The following is a 15,984-nucleotide window of genomic DNA, read 5'->3' as shown; positions in this document are numbered from 1 at the left end:
TAGATAAAAAATGGTTGAAGGAATTATAGGCATTCCTAGTTTTATTTGCTTTGCAGACACCGTGTTTTTTACAAGTTGAAGGTTTGTGGCAACCCTGTGTCGAGGGGTCTATTGGCGCCACTTTGCCAACAGCACTTGCTCCCTTCATGTCTATCTCACATTTTGGTAACTCTCAAAATATTTCAAACTTTTAAACTACTATATTTTTTATGGTGATCTGTGATCTTTGATATTACCACTGTAATTGTTTTAGGACATCATGAACCATGCCCATATAAGATGGTGGACTCTATAAATGTGTTTTGCCTGTTTTACTGACCAGCCATCTCTCTTTCTCTCTCTCCCCTCAAGCTTCCCTATTTCCTGAGACACAAGGATACTGAAATTAGGCCTAATAGCCAAACAATGGCCTCTTAAGTGTTCAAGTGAAAGGAAGAGATTCACGTCTCTTATTTTAAAACAAGAGCTAGAAATGATTAAACTTAGTGAGGAAGCCATGTCAAAAGCAGAAATAGGCTGAAACTAGGCCTAAATTACACCAAACAATTGGCCAAGTTGTGAATGCAACCTACACACCAACTTTGAACCAAATGGCATGGCCATAAAAAAAAAAGTTACTCTCAAATCTTCAGAAACTCCCACTTTATCAGTCGGTAGCCATCAAGACTTCCACCAGTTTAAAAAAAAAAAAAACACAAAAAACTGGTAAGTCCTACATCACTTTTAAATGCACTAGAAAAAAAAATCATGACTCACTGTATTGTGTGATGGTATGGAACTGAACCCACAATATCTTTGAGGTATGCCAGAGATCAACCTTTTTGCCTTACTACCCCTTCTTCCTTCCTGGGTTTCCCTGGTAGTTCAGTTCAGTCGCTCAGTCGTGTCTGACTGTTTGCGACCCCATGAACCGCAGCACACCAGGCCTCCCTGTCCATCACCAACTCCTGAAGTCCACCCAAACCCATGTCCACTGAGTCGGGGATGCCATCCAACCATCTCATCCTCTGTTGTCCCCTTTTCCTCCTGCCCTCAATCTTTCCCAGCATCAGGGTCTTTTCCAGTGAGTTAGCTCTTTGTATCAGGTGGCCAAAGTATTGGAGTTTCAGCTTCAACATCAGTCCTTCCAATGAACACCCAGGACTGATCTCCTTTAGAATGGACTGGTTGGATCTCCTCGCAGTCCAAGGGACTCTCAAGTCTTCTCCAACACCACAGTTCAAAAGCATCAATTCTTCGGCACTCAGCTTTCTTTATAGTCCAACTCTCACATCCATACATGACCACTGGAAAGACCATAGCCTTGACTAGACGGACCTTTGTTGGCAAAGTAATGTCTCTGCTTTTTAATATGCTGTCTAGGTTGGTCATAACTTTCCTTCCAAGGAGTAAGCATTTTTTAATTTCATGGTTGCAGTCACCGTCTGCAGTGATTTTGGAGCCCAGAAAAATAAAGTCAGCCACTGTTTCCAGTTTCCTCATCTATTTGCCATGAAGTAATGGGGCCAGATGCCATGATCTTAGTTTTCTGAATGTTGGGCTTTAAGCCACTTTTTCACTCTCCCCTTTCAAGAGGCTCTTTAGTTCTTCACTTTCTGCCAAAAAAGGTGGTGTCATCTGCATATCTGAGGTTATTGATATTTCTCTTGGCAGTCTTGATTCCAGCTTGTGCTTCCTCCAGCCCAGCGTTTTTCATGATGTACTCTGCATATAAGTTAGATAAGTACTCCAGTACTCTTGCCTGGAAAATCCCATGGACGGAGGAGCCTGGTAGGCTGCAGTCCATGGGGTCGTGAAGAGTCGGACACGACCGAGTGACTTCACTTTGACTTTTCACTTTCATGCATTGGAGAAGGAAATGGCAACCCACTCCAGTATTCTTGCTTAGAGAATCCCAGGGATGGGGGAGCCTGGTGGGCTGCTGTCTATGGGGTTGCACAGTCGGACACGACTGAAGCGACTTAGCAGCAGCAGGGTGACAATATACAGCCTTGACGTACTCCTTTCCCGATTTGGAACCAGTCTGTTGTTCCATGTCCAGTTCTAATTGTTGCTCCCTGACCTGCATATACTTTTCTCAAGAGGCAGGTCAGGTGGTCTGGTATTCCCATCTCTAAGAATTTTCCACAGTTTATTGTGATCCATACAAAGGCGTTGGCATAGTCAATAAAGGAGAAATAGATGTTTTTCTGGAACTCTCTTGCTTTTTCAATGACCCAGCGAATGTTGGAGATTTGATCTCTGGTTCCTCTCCCTTTTCTAAAATCAACTTCACGACCCAGATAATCACGATGGTGTGATCACTCACCTAGAGCCAGACATCCTGGAATGTAAAGTCAAGTGGGCCTTAGGAAGCATCACCATGAACAAAGCTAGTGGAGGTGATGGAATTCCAGTTGAGCTATTTCAAATCCTGAAAGATGATGCTGTGAAAGTGCTGCACTCAATATGTCAGCAAATTTGGAAAACTCAGCAATGGCCACAGGACTGGAAAAGGTCAGTTTTCATTCCAATCCCCAAGAAAGACAATGCCAAAGAATGTTCAAACTACTGTACAATTGCACTCATCTCACATGCTAGTAAAATAATGCTTCCCTGGTAACTCAGTGGTAAAAAAAATCCACCTGCAAAGCAACAGACATGGATTTGATCCCTGGGTTGGCAAGATTTCCCTTGAGGAAATGGCAACCCACTCTGGTATTCTTGCCTGGGAAATCCTATGAACAGAGGAATCTGGTGGGTGATAGTCCACGGGGTCACAAGTCAGACATGACTTGGCAACTAAACAAATGCCTGTAATATATGATATAAAGGGTAGCAGTAGTTTGAAATGGGAATACACTACAGTTATCAGTGGCAGTAATAGCCTTGAACAAGATACTTCTCTAAAAATGTAACCAAGAACTGCCAGTTTGTTCTCTCTGTAGAGAGGGAAGGGTGAGGAAATGGGAGTTAATATCCCTAATTTCTTCCTGAAATAATTACTACCTGACTCAGACTTGGCAGAATTCAGCCTCTTGAGATTTCTGTTCACTTAATGATTGTTTTACTCCAGAGAAACAGATCATTATTCTCAGCCAAAAGTCAATCTGTGCTTCTCTAGGATAGCCTACTACAGTGAAAAGGCTTTGGTCTTTGCGGAAGTCATTTAACCTCTTTTGGTCCTGTCTTAATCCCAACTCCTAAAATAATGCCTACTTTCTCAAAGGAACTGAGAATAGTAAAAAGATTTAAACTTTAGTTCCCAAAACATACCACAGCATCTAACTTTTTTTAAAACGTAGCCTTCCTATTTTCAAATTTTAGCCCTCTGCTCTTCCCCAAACCACTTCCTAATAACTAAAGAGCTTCTAGATGAAAGTGAGAGAGCAGAGTGAAAAAGCTGGCTTAAAACTCAACATTCAAAAAACTAAGATCATGGCATCCGGTCCCATTATTTCATGGCAAAAAGATGGGCAAACACTAGAAACACTTGACTTTTTCTTGGGCTCCAAAAGTACTGTAGATGGTTACTGCAGCCAGGAAATGAAAAGACGCTTGCCGTTTGGAAGAAAAGCTATGACAAACCTAGACAGCATATTAAAAAGCAGAGACATTACTTTGCCCACAAAGGTCTAGTCAAAGCTATGGCTTTCCCAGTAGTCAGTCACGTATGGATGTTCAGAGTTAGACCATCAAGAAAGCTGAGTGCTGAAGAATTGATGCTTTTGAACTGTGGTATTGGAGAAGGCTCTTGAGTCCCTTGGACTGCAAGATCAAATCAGTCAATCCCAAAGGAAATCAGTCTTGAATATTCATTGTAAAGACTGATGCTGAAACGTCAACACTTTGGCCACCTGATAGGAAGAACTGATTCATTAGAAAAGACCCTGATGCTTAGAAAGACTGAAGGCAGAAGTGGATGACAGAGGAAGTGATAGCTGAATGGCATCAATTCAATGGACATGAGTTTGAGCAAGCTCTGGGAGCTGGGTGATGGACAGGGAAGCTTGGCATGTTGCAGTCCATGGAGTCACAGAGTTGGATACGACTGAGCAACTCAGAAACTTCACTGTTCTTTTTATGACTTCTAGTTATCTGTATTGTGTATTTATCACGACTGGCTAAACCAAACTCGTTTGCCTGGAGCAGTTCTGATTTCATTTATTATTGTAGGACAATTATGGCTACCCTAATCATAATTTATAGATTAATATGTCTGTATGTCTGTCTAAGAGCACAGCATGTGCACTGTCTATAGTCAAAAATCTCTCCTTCATGAGGTACCTTCCTTCAAAAAAAATTTAACCTGGGCCCCCTGCATTGGGAGTGAGGAGTCTTAGCCACTGGACTACTAGGGAAGTCCTAGTATCTTCGCTTTTTTACAAAGTACTGTCTGAATACATACTGGGCCTCATCTGGCCTCTGTGGCAAGCATTTCACATCTATTACTTCCAACCCTGTACCAAGCTACTACATGACAAGAGGCAAGATGAGTCCCAATGTTTTCAGAGAGATCATAGGTCAGAGGAGAAGATAATTATTAAAAGGGAAACCTGTGGCATTAAACCTCTTTAACTGAAGCTGAGGTCTTAAGAGTTACAAATAAATGTGTTCTCATTTCTGGAGCTTTTGTCCCCCGCCCCGCCCCGCCCCGCCCCCCCCCCGCCCCGCCCCGCCCCCCCCCGCCCCCCGCACAACCCCAAAGAGATCAAGCACCCAGAGTTCATCCAACAAGAAGCCATAACTTTAATTAATGATAGAAACAGTACAAATTTCAAACCCAGCTGCAGTTACTCTTTTGAAACACCAAAAAAAGGTCCTCTTTTCAGATGGTTACATTGTTAATTCCTGTAAGAGAAAAGAGATCATCAGAAGTGGTTACAGGCAAATTCAGAGAATACAGGTCACTAAAATCCAAGGAAACTCAGAACAGACTCTGGAAAGAGGCTTCTTAATTGGCTGATATTAAGCACAAAAAATAGTCACCCACAACCGGTCAGGGAAGAGGGAGTCAAAGAGTAAGCTTGGATACTTACCATAATAGCATTTACAATATCATTGCTGTTGTTCTTCAGGGCTCGGACTGCCTTTGCTCTCGACACATTTGCTTGTGACATGACCAATTCTATGTCCTTAACTTCCACACCTGTTTCATCAACCTAAGATAAGGAAAAAATACTTAATAATAAACTAAAGGCAAGAACAACTTCAAGAGTTGTCAGGCATCACTTGAATCTACTTAATAGTACTTAAGTCAAAAGCTACTTAACTGATGGAGTTCAAGAGCCTAAAACCATATAGAAGACACCCATCAATACAAACATGCTATTATCTTGAAAGGATTTAAGATACAAAAGATTTCCTTATATACCTCTTCCTCTTCACTCTCCTCTTGTACAGTTGGAGTCTGTGTGTTTTCTTGGATGTTTGAGACAGCTTCACCTTGAACTTTGAATTTCTCAGCAGCTGCTAACTGTGCTTGCTGAGATAAATCCTCAATCTATAGGACAGAAAGTACAGATTTAAATGAGTAGATCAACTGCAGTAAATCAACAAAATGGTATCTTTCCCAAACTCTCACTCTAACTAACTTAATCTAAATCACATTAACTTACCACCTAGCTTTAAATCACTTGATCTCACTCAGATTATACTGATATATCCCTGTAGACAAAGAAATAGCTTATGTCTAAAGCAGTGGTCCTCCACTGCAGGGTGATTTTGTTCCCCAGGGGACATTTGTCAAAAGCCTGGAGATTTTGTTGGTTATCACAACTGCAAGTGATACTGCTTAATGGATAGCCCTTCTACAACAAAGAATTATTTGATCCAAAATGTCAACAGCACTGAGGTTGAGAAATCCTGGTCAATTCTCAAGAAAACCTTCCTTACCTTGGCTTCCCCAAAAACAATGTAGGTATCTGAAGCTGGGCTCTTGTACACATCTGGTTTTGTGATGACAAAAAGGATATTCTTAGATTTCCGGATAGTGACTCTAGTAACCCCTGTAACCTGTCGAAGACCCAGTTTGGACATAGCCTAAAGAATAAAAAATAACAGGTCGTCAACTTCTTTAGAAGCAGCTTCAGGAAATAAACTCAACAAAACTACATTCTAAGCAAAGACTTTCTGTGGGTGAAGAAAAGTTTACACAGGAATACATCATTGATTCCCAGGCTTCCTGCCACGACCCTGAATCCCACTACAGACTCCCCCTTTAGAAAGTTGCTTCATCAGAACGTTTAACTCTTGTTTATAACTTCAATTCTTACCTTCCGTGCCTTCTTTTCACTCCGGCTCTGTTTTGCTTTACTGACTGGTTCTTCATCAATTTCAGCTGCTGCTGCCAGCTAAGAAAATTAAATAGCTATGAGTAAACTGGAATGTAAGACCTGGATACCAAAATCCCCATGTGGTTTTCCCTTTACAAAAGTTCACAGCTCCAAATGCATAAGCCAGCTTTCTCTGATCAACACTGGTTCACCAATGCTTCTCTGACCCAAGCACTTACATTAGTAAGTTAATACCCACCTGAGCTTGTTGTGTGGTTGCCTGTGTAGAATCCTGTTCCTCAAGCTCTGGGACTGATTCATCACTATCAGATTCTGTTCCAGACCCTAAAATGACAAATAACTTTTACTATTATATAGTGAAGATTACAAGAGGCACCTTACCATGGCCTGCCCAGACCAAAGGTCACCGGTTTATACGCCAGACCTCAGAGAATTTAATGCAAACCAATGGACTTGTATGAAGTTGGCTTGTACAGTATGATAGCCTGTAACTTAGTCACAAACTAGTGTGTACACATCCATTAAAGACCCAGCCCCAGAAACACTAGACACAGCTCAGCATTTTATATAACTGTTACTTTTCCTTCAAGTTCTTCACTTCTTGGCACAGGCAAATACCAATGATTTATGCAATGCCAAATTCTACCCAATAGCCCATCCATCTTAGAAAGGTTCTGGTAGGCAAGGTGCCTCCAGGTATACTTCAGTGAAAACAGTTAAGATGACATTGTGGAGGTGGTCTTGAGGGGGTTGAGGGAGAGGACACTTTCCCCTCATCCTTTAAACTGGGTTGGGGGAGGCCAGAAGCAGTTGTGTACACATTTAGCTTTATTTTCAAACTACTAACCCTAGCAGTTTGATCTAATCAACCCAACCCAAAGATTCTCAAAATGCTGATCTATAGTTTTTTTTTTGATCTATAGTTCTAACAGTCACTTCTAGGTAATTGTCCTATGACCTCATCCATTTCTTCCAACTGTAACTCACATATTTAAGTTTCTCTCAATTCAAAGGCCAAGCATCAATGGACTACTGAGCGTAAAAGCACACACCTCCACCATTCTCAGGCTAGGAAAAATAGGTCTTGGAGAAAAAGAGTCCCTGGGCACTGCTTATTACTAAGTTTAAGATGTGAAGAAATTCAAGCAGTTCTACATTTCCCAATATTTTAGCAAATCCCAGGCCCAGGGACAAGGTTAGTGATGTGGTAGAGATTAGAGCAAATTAAAGGTCTAGAAGGTCTTGGTTTTCAGTGTCAGATCAGGTAGGTAAGGAAGATGATGGACCCAGAGTTAGTCTGGACCACATTACACAAGATAATACACAATGGACTCTCTGAGGCGAAAACCAAGATTCTGTCTCACATTCCTAGAGTTTCTGCATTTAAGCTTATTCTATGCCCAAACACAAGCAGATATACTGGAGAAAGCGGCGCATCCTATGGTTAGTATTGGTGGGTAGCCCGGGAGGGTTGTGGGCAACACACCATGCACACGGCAAACCAAGGCAAATACCCTTATTGTTCTTCACAACAGGTTGCTTGGCAGAGGGGGTTGGGGCAGGGATCCCAGCAGGTTTAGGGGTGGGCATGTTGACGAGGACCGGCTGGAAAGGCACTCCCCCCGAGATTGGTTCCGGGGGAATCAGAGGCGGCAGCTCATCCTCATCAGCAGGGGCTGAGGGCTTACAGGGTGATTCCAGCACCAGCCCAGGTGAGGACGGCAGAAATTGCTGTTTAGGAAGCAGAGGGGGAACTGGGGAGGAAGCAAGAGGCAGAGAGACTGATGGGGTAGGTGCTGGAGAGACAGACACTGATCCAGCTTTAGGAAGTATCTTCTCTGGGGCAGCTGTTGCTGAAGGGGTAGATGTCTCTGACTCAGAAGGAGGAGGCAAGGGGCCCTTTGGGGAATGGAAAGAATCTTTGCCCTTTAAGGGAGAGACAGGGAGGGCTTTTGGAACCTTTGGAGAAGAACCTTTCTGAGTAGAGACTGTCAGTAGAGGAGCTGGAGCCACTGCAGGAAGGGGTCCTTTAGTACCATTCTGAGCTGAGGGATCTGGGCACACAGGTGGTGAAATAGAACTCTTCTTGGCTGCTGGACCTTTCTGAGTGGGAGTTGTGATGACTGGTGCACTTTCTGGAGCTGAACCATCAAGCACTGCTTTGACAGCTGTGGGGCCTTTCTTTATTGGGGGCCCTTTAGATGCCTGAGGGGTAGTGGACCCCAAGGGACATGTGACTGAAACTGGGGAAGTAGGGGCCTCTTTGGGAGAGAGAGGAATCACAGTTGGGGGAGTGGGAGCCCCTTTGGAGGATGAGGTTGCTGGGGCCCCTTTGGGGACTGGAGATTTTTTGGGGGAGGGAGGAATTACAGCTGAGGGAGTGGGCACTCCTTTGGGGACAGGGGTCCCTGTTGCTTTTTTGGTGGAAGGAGTCACGGCTGGGGAAGTAGGGACCTCTTTGTTGTCTGGAGTTGCTGAGGCTCTTTTGGGGGCCAGAGTCCCTTTGGAGGAGGGAGGAGCCACAGCTAAAGGAGTGGGAGTTCCTTTGAGTGATGCTGCTGCTGAGGCCTCTTTGGGGTCTGGAGTTGCTGGAGACTCTTTGGGAGCCAGAGTTGCTGAAGCTCTTTTGGGGGAGAGAGGAGCCACAGATGGGGGAGCAGGGTCTCCTGTGAGAGGTGGGGTTGCTGGACCCCTTTTGGGGGGAGGAGAAGTCACAGCAGAGGGAGTGGGGGTTCCTTTGGGTGATGGAGTTGCTGGGGCCTTTTTTGGAGACGGAGGAGTCATAGCTGGGGAAGTAAAATCCCCCTTTGGAGGTGGGCTAGCCGGGGCTCCTTTGGGAGATGGAGTGGCTGGGCTCCCTTTGGGGGAGGGAGGAGTCACAGGTGGGGGAGTGGAGTCTCCCTTTGGAGGTGGGCTAGCCGGGGCTCTTTTGGGAGATGGAGTGGCTGGGCTCCCTTTGGGGGAGGGAGGAGTCACAGGTGGGGGAGTGGAGTCTCCCTTTGGAGGTGGGCTAGCCGGGGCTCCTTTGCGAGATGGAGTGGCTGGGCTCCCTTTGGGGGAGGGAGGAGTCACAGGTGGGGGAGTGGAATCTTCCTTTGGAGGTGGGCTAGCCGGGGCTTTTTTGGGAGATGGAGTCGCTGGGCTCCCTTTGGGGGAGGGAGGAGTCACAGGTGGGGGAGTGGAGTCTTCCTTTGGAGGTGGGCTAGCTGGGGCTTTTTTGGGAGATCGAGTTGCTGGGCCCCTTTTGGGGGAGGGAGGAGTCAGAGCTGAGGGAGAGGAAGTCTCTTTGGGAGGCGGGATTGCTAGGCTCTCTTTGGGGGAAGAATGAGTCACAGCTAGGGGAGTGGACTCCTCCTTTGGAGGTGGGTTAACTGGGGTTCTTTTGGAAGAGGGAGGAGCCTTAGCTGGGAAAGTGGGAGCCTCTTGGGGAGGTGGGGTGGCTGGGGTTTGCTTTTGGGAAGGAGTTGCTGGGGCTCCTTTTGGGGAGGAAGGGGTCACAGCAGGAAGGGGAGTCTCTTTAGGTAATGTGGTTGCTGAGCTCCCTTTGGGTGAAGGAGGAGTCATAGCTAGGGGAGTGGGAGCCTCTTTAGGGGAAGGAGCTGCTGGGGCTCCTTTGGGGGTGGAAGGGGTCACAGCTAGAGTAAGGGTCTCTTTAGGGGATGGGGATGCTGGCCCCTCCTTGGGGGAAGGAACCATAGGCGAGGGAACAGGAGCCTCTCTGGGGGATGGGGGAGTAGGGGAATGCTTCTCGGCTAGTGATCCTTTAGAGACATGAAAAGGAAGATCGGCCTCTGGAAGAGAGGAAGCTTCAACTGGAGAAACAGTAAACGAGAGATTTCCAGCAGGAGTATCAGGGATAGCAGGTACACTTTTAGAAGCAGAAGGGGCAAGACTTAAGGGAGCAGTAGCTGAACCCTTCTTGGTTGGAATTCTTTTAGGCTGAGGAGACACAGTAGTCCCTAAAGGAGATGGGGAGTCAGCTAGGTACATTCCTTTGGAAGATGCAGTAACAGAAGCACCAGAGTCTTTAGTTGGGTACCCTTCAGGAGCAGAAGCCACAGGTGCCAATGGTGAGGTTTGAGAAATGCCATGAACTTTCTTTTCACCCTGAGGAGTACCAGTTGGAGGCAGAGGGGTAGAAGACTCAGACTTGGGAATTTCAGGGACTTGTGCCATAGGAGCTAGAGAAGCAGAAGCATTCTGGGAAGATAAAGTCACTACTGGAGCCATAGGGCAACTTTCAGAGGTTGGAGGCATCAAAGGTAAAGTAGTAAGAGTGGAAGGACTGGCTACATTTGAAGGAGAGGAAGTACCTTTGGCAGTTGTAGGAGCCATTCCATCAATGGCAGCACTTTCCAAAGGAAATGCAGCTACAGTTGGGGTAGTGAAAGAACTTTTGAGAAGCAGATTAGTTGGGTCTGGGCTTGTATAAGAATCTGTCCTGATTACAGAGACTGGGGAGTTAACACTCAGAGAAGAGGGAGTAGTACTGGCTGGCTTCACTACAGGGAGAGGCTCTAGGTAGCTTTTTGTTGCTAGGGTGGCTTCAGGAGAAAGAGCTATCTCTGGGGAAGACGATGTACTTTGGGGAGAGGGGGCATCTTTAGGTGCTACCGGGGCTGCTGTACTAGGAAAATCTTTGAGAATTAGAGAGGCTGTAGGAGATAATGGAGAAGAGGCAACTACATTTGAGGAGGCGAGGTCAGTGACAGCAGAGATGCCTTTGTCAGCAGACAGAGCCAGAGAGGAAGTTGGAGTCCCCCCTGGAAAAGCAGTCACAGCAGTAGGAACCACCTCATTTCTGGAAGGAAGGGGAGGAATTACAGATCTCTGAGAAAAGGCATCTGTAGAAGAATCATCTACAAAAATAGTATCTTCTGTGGGATCTGACAGAATATTAGAACTTGAAGTTTGAACAGGAGAACTCTGATGTAAAGGTGTAAGAGGAGAGCCCAGAGAAGTGAGGCAAACTGGGGGGGACCCAGCAGCCTCAGCAAAAGACTGAGTTGAAAGAGATGAAGCAGCAGGTGGACTAAGCGGTCCCTTTAGGCTGAGGCGCACAGGGTTTTGGGGAGCAGTCAGAGCCGAGGAAACAGAGACACCTTTGACTTGAGGGGAAGGGATGGCTGGGGGAGTGGCGGGTGCTATCTGAGAACATGAGGGTAGGTCAGACTGAATAGAGGCCAAAGGAGTTACAAGATGGGAAGGGATAGCACTGACTATACTTGGAGGGTTGGGAATACCCTTTGGATTCGGAATTACTTGAGAGGGAGCTTGACTAGGAGAAGGCTTTGGTTCTGAGCGAGCAACTGGAGCTGACAGAGATGTCACTGACCCCGACTCAATCACGGCGACTGAAGGAGGTGAACTAAGAGCATTAGGGGGATAGTCAGAGCTCTTCTGAACTGAGTGGGGAGCCAAGGCCACCAGAGCCAAGGGAGCTGAAGAGGAATGAGCACCTTTCAGAGTTGGAGTTATCATGGGAGAGGCCAGAGCTAAGGCAGCTGGGGAGATGGGAGGCCCTATTAGGTTTGGTAAGAAAATGGGGGTGTCAGTGGGAGGGGCAGCTCCCAAAGGCAGGGCTGTCCCATGGGATGACTGGAGAAAAGGAGCTTCAAAAGGGGTTGAGGCAATGGTAGAGGGAGAAAGGAATGGGGAAGGCTGGTCAGGGGTTGCCAGAGGGCATTGTTGGGTGGCCAGGGAACAAGGAGGGGTAGGGGTAGGTTTAGGCTGCCCTAAAGCAGCAGTGACACTCAAGGCTGAAGACACAGGAGGCACAGCTGGAGAAGAAAAGCGGGGGAAAAAAAAAAAAGAGCGGGGGGGGGGGGGGGCGGTGAAGGAGGAAAGGGAAGGAAAAAAACAAAAGTGAGTTATACAGCCCAACTTGGTACAACACACCTCACACAAGAAACACTGGAATTTTAAATCTGAGAATGAAAGTCACCACGCAGGATTAGACAAAGGTGACAAGCAACAGCAATCTTCCCCAAACATACTTCAGTGGTCAAGTAGAATACATTCTTCTCCTTTCCCAAATCTACTAAAGTAAGTAAACCACTTTATGGTGAAGAACCGGCTAAGAGCAGCCTATTAGTCTCTAAACGGGGAGCACAAGCCCAGGAATAAGTTGGCAACAGCAGGCTTTCTACCCTTTCCCAGTTGTGCCCCTCTCTTCCCTCCTCAAAGGAACCCTAAGACTTTCTCACAGACCATGGAATCACCAACAGAAAGTTCTACTCTATCCACCCAAGGGGCATGAACTGAAACAAATGCTGAAAACTGGAACAAGGAAGCTAACGAGTGGCAATAATGATGGAGAATCAGAGCTGAATGAGAAACACAGGTCTCTTAATGCTCAGGCTTCAGAATACTCAATATTGAATACTAAGTCGCTGAGCTTCCCTATACTTCATTTTACCCACCCAAATCAAACAAACAAAAAACCAACCACAAAAGCGTGGACTCTACAGTCTCTAAGCAATGTTAGCTCTTCAGATATCAATCTGGATGAATTAGACCACGAGTAACAGAGCTTAGTCACAAGGGTAGGAACTGTATTATGAAACTGCAATCCAACTTGTCAAACTAGACGGTGGTTCTATTTTGAAAGTAGGGAATGCAAGTGGAGAGAATACACTGGGTCCCCACCCCTTAATCTGGAGTATGCCACTGTACCAAAACAGGCATTACTTGCCACCACACTGAAGCTATGAAAAAGATTCTGAATGATTGCTCAACACCTAGAAGGGAGTATTATTTTTTAAAAAGGCCTAGAGCATCCAAATTCACAGGTCACTCAATCAAGAGTATCCCATACAGAGGTAGGCTCAAACCAGTCTTTCCTGGAAACTTGGTAGCTCAAAGTCTTTATGACTACAGTGCAAATGCTCTCAAACATATTAGTCAGAATTTGAAACTTAGAATGTTTTCTTCTCACCGAACCTCAAAACTCCGGGATAAGGCCCAAATTACTTGCTTTAGACACCATAACCGATTTCCTGAGTTAGTTTCCTTACTCTAATAATAATTATTTAGTCATAGTTATGTATTAAAAAAAAAGACCAAAAAAACAAACCCTGAGTATTCACCACAGGCACTTCATCTAACCTACAGTGCAATCTCAAAATACTCAAGTATAGTTTAACAGCTGTGAGGACTGCTTCAGAAGCAAACAGCATTAATTTTGAAGCTTGATTCAGATTATTCAAAATTCATCTGAATTTCAGTCCCCACACTTGTAAAATCAAGTTGAGACTCTCTGAAGTTTTGTCTAACACTGAAACTACAGACTCTTCAGAGACCAGTCCTTTATTTTTCAACCTTAAATCTCAATAGTTCAAGGATTTCATATAGCTCATTCCCCAATTCAGAGGCCCCCTCCTTTTTCTTTTCAAGCAGCTGTATTAATCCTTTCAGCTGCTAAATCAGACAGGTGGGGAGGGAGAACCTTAATGCTTTCAACTATTTTAATTCCAGGAGATAGAAACTGCCCTTAAGTGACAGGTGGAGTTAAAAAAAAAAAAGAATTTACCATGGGGGCGGGGAGAGGCCAGAATGGAGGTCATAGCCTGAAGATTCCCTTCATTTACTTCTGCACAACTGAACAGCAAGAAGACTACCATAAAGTTTTTTCACTACCCCCCTCAGATTTTGTAGAGTTGTATTTTAAACAGAATTCAAACCTTGCATTTACACTACGTTCTACATTCATTAATTTCAAAGCTGAAGAGCAGTCAAAAGAAGGCTCTAATTCAATCCTGGGTTCCAGATAAGCTGTTGATGCAGGCATTGTTCCAGGACACTAGAAACATCTCAGCACCAATCCACAAAACAAGTTAACCAATCTAGGAGGGCCCCAGGGCCCAGGAGAACACATTTACCACCAGCACACAACTCATCCAGGCGTGTGATGACAGCACAAAGCCAAGCACTGCCATCTAAAACCTTGATGCAACTTGCTGGCTGCAACTTCACAAAAGCTCAGGTCTCCTTGGCCTGCCAGTGTGTCACCTATTTTCAATAGGTAAGTAACTATTATGGACTCTCCTCCCTGTCAAAGCTACAGCCCCATCTTCTTTAATGAGAACCAATACTGAAAAACAGAAATATAATCTATATGTCATTTAACCCACCATATGTTTTTAGGGCCAATTTTACAATCTTAATTAAGGGCAAGGCGTCCAGGGGGAACCTACCTGTCTCAGCCTGGGGCTGTGGCAACTCCTGCTCTGTAGCAGGGACGGTTTCTGTGGCTTCACCGGGCATTTCTGAAGGGAATAAAAAGGAGGCCTGAATTGACTGGAATCCATCCCGCTGCCTAATCCAGAGTCACGCTTAAAACTGCTGAGAGCTGTTAAATAGCGTAAGGGTGTGTGGGACAACCCTCCCCAAAGTAGCTGGAATAGGTGAAAAACACGACGTAACCCTCACATTTTTGATCAAGAGAATCACCTTTTTATCGCTCCTCTTCACTCCGCGGAGAGCGGATTTCCCAGTGCCCAGGGATTCGTTTTATTCCACACTCCAAATCCCACACAGAAGCAATTACCACTGCGTTCTCAACCCGAGGGAGAGGATCCCGGTCTGGCTCCTGAGCACGGGATGGGAGACTTCAGACGCGACCTCGAAACGCCGCGCCCCCTCTCGCCCGCGCTTTCTGGGCGAGGACCTCCAGGACCCCCGTTTGCTGACTTCCGGGACCCAGAAGGGGAAAGAAGGTGTCTTAAGTCCCAACACTAGCTTGTCACAATAAGGATGTGTGTGTGTGTATACGCGCGCGAGGGAGTGGGGGTGGTTGTTCCAAAGCTGTGACCCCTTAATATCTTCTGGGGTCTGGCGAAGCCGGTTCCAACAGCAGACGCAGCCCACTTCCATCCCCAACGGCTCCCATCTCCCCAGCCCGGGACTCTCTGGCCTTCCTGCCCTACTCTTGCCAGGACACCAAGAGCAGAACCCATTTTGTCCGGAGGCCCCAAGGCCACACTGCCCAGGGTTGAACAGGAACCCCGTGACCTCATAAAAACTCTAGTTCTCCTTAGCTCTTATTCTGCGCGGCGCCTCAGACCGCAAGAAAGGCGGATGGCTATGGATAAAAAGTAGCGGCGAAGACAAGCACTTACTGTGTGGGGAACGCGGAACCAAGATGGCGGCAGAAAGAGCGAGCGAGCGAGAGCGTGACCCACGCCTGTTGCAGAACGAAGCCTGGGGGAGGGGGCGGGACCAGGATCTAATTCCGGGTCAGGAGCTGCTTACAGTCACTTCCTTTAACCAGTAAGTCATCCGGCTGTTTCCAGTTGGGGGTGGTGACAAGGGCTAAATAAGGGTATGAATTTAGAACAGGACTCGCTGGCCTGGCAGAACTCTTTATCCTGAGCTATGCAGTCCTTAGATAGCCGACCCCTTCGCATACCTCATGTTGAGGCATTTTTGACACGCGAAAGGCAGCAGCCTCTGCTCTCGGGTCACAACATTATTACTTTCTGACTTCCTTTTATCAGTTAATTCAGTAAAACGACGTATTAAGTAATGCCGAATACACGGAGATTGTAGTCACCAATGAAAGGTAGCTGTGACCTAGGCTGTCAATTATTTTACTTTGGAATACATAATTTAAATGAGATTATCATGAAGGTGTAAATTTCTATACTCAGTATATTTCTTTTTGCCTCTAATTTGGACACTGTATCCTGAAACTCATACGTTCTAGAGG

General features: G+C 45.9%; 1 protein-coding gene across 8 annotated transcripts; it reads right to left on the bottom strand.

Annotated features, from left to right (window-relative positions):
* Nucleotides 1-4,706: 4,706 nt before the first annotated feature.
* On the bottom strand, nt 4,707-15,484 carry NACA (nascent polypeptide associated complex subunit alpha). Of its 8 annotated transcripts, none has more exons than XM_052640975.1 (10): nt 15,395-15,484; nt 14,471-14,542; nt 9,377-12,055; nt 7,790-9,280; nt 6,514-6,599; nt 6,255-6,332; nt 5,875-6,021; nt 5,354-5,482; nt 5,019-5,141; nt 4,707-4,830 (listed from the first exon to the last, which is right to left on the bottom strand). In XM_052640975.1, exons 2-10 carry the CDS (start codon nt 14,538-14,540, stop codon nt 4,816-4,818), a joined length of 4,818 nt encoding a protein of 1,605 aa, XP_052496935.1. In that variant the 5' UTR covers nt 14,541-14,542; nt 15,395-15,484; the 3' UTR covers nt 4,707-4,815. The 8 variants fall into 8 exon arrangements, with proteins under 8 accessions (XP_052496935.1, XP_052496936.1, XP_052496939.1 ...); XM_052640976.1 differs by having other exon boundaries at nt 7,790-9,184; XM_052640979.1 differs by having other exon boundaries at nt 7,790-9,253; nt 9,446-12,055.
* Nucleotides 15,485-15,984: the final 500 nt, after the last annotated feature.

Source organism: Budorcas taxicolor, chromosome 5 (assembly GCF_023091745.1).
Source record: "Budorcas taxicolor isolate Tak-1 chromosome 5, Takin1.1, whole genome shotgun sequence".
Lineage (NCBI taxonomy): Eukaryota > Metazoa > Chordata > Mammalia > Artiodactyla > Bovidae > Budorcas > Budorcas taxicolor.
This window is presented reverse-complemented; position numbering and strand designations above follow the sequence as displayed.

Bases quoted from the DNA above. Each gene is read 5' to 3' on its own strand.
- NACA (XM_052640972.1), bottom strand. From the start codon at position 14,540: ATGCCCGGTGAAGCCACAGAAACCGTCCCTGCTACAGAGCAGGAGTTG. The intron at 6,022-6,254 runs GTAAGAATTGAA...TTTATTCTTTAG, and splicing joins GTGAAAAGAAGGCACGGAAG to GCTATGTCCAAACTGGGTCT. The intron at 5,483-5,874 runs GTAAGGAAGGTT...TCTGTCCTATAG, and splicing joins TTGTTTTTGGGGAAGCCAAG to ATTGAGGATTTATCTCAGCA.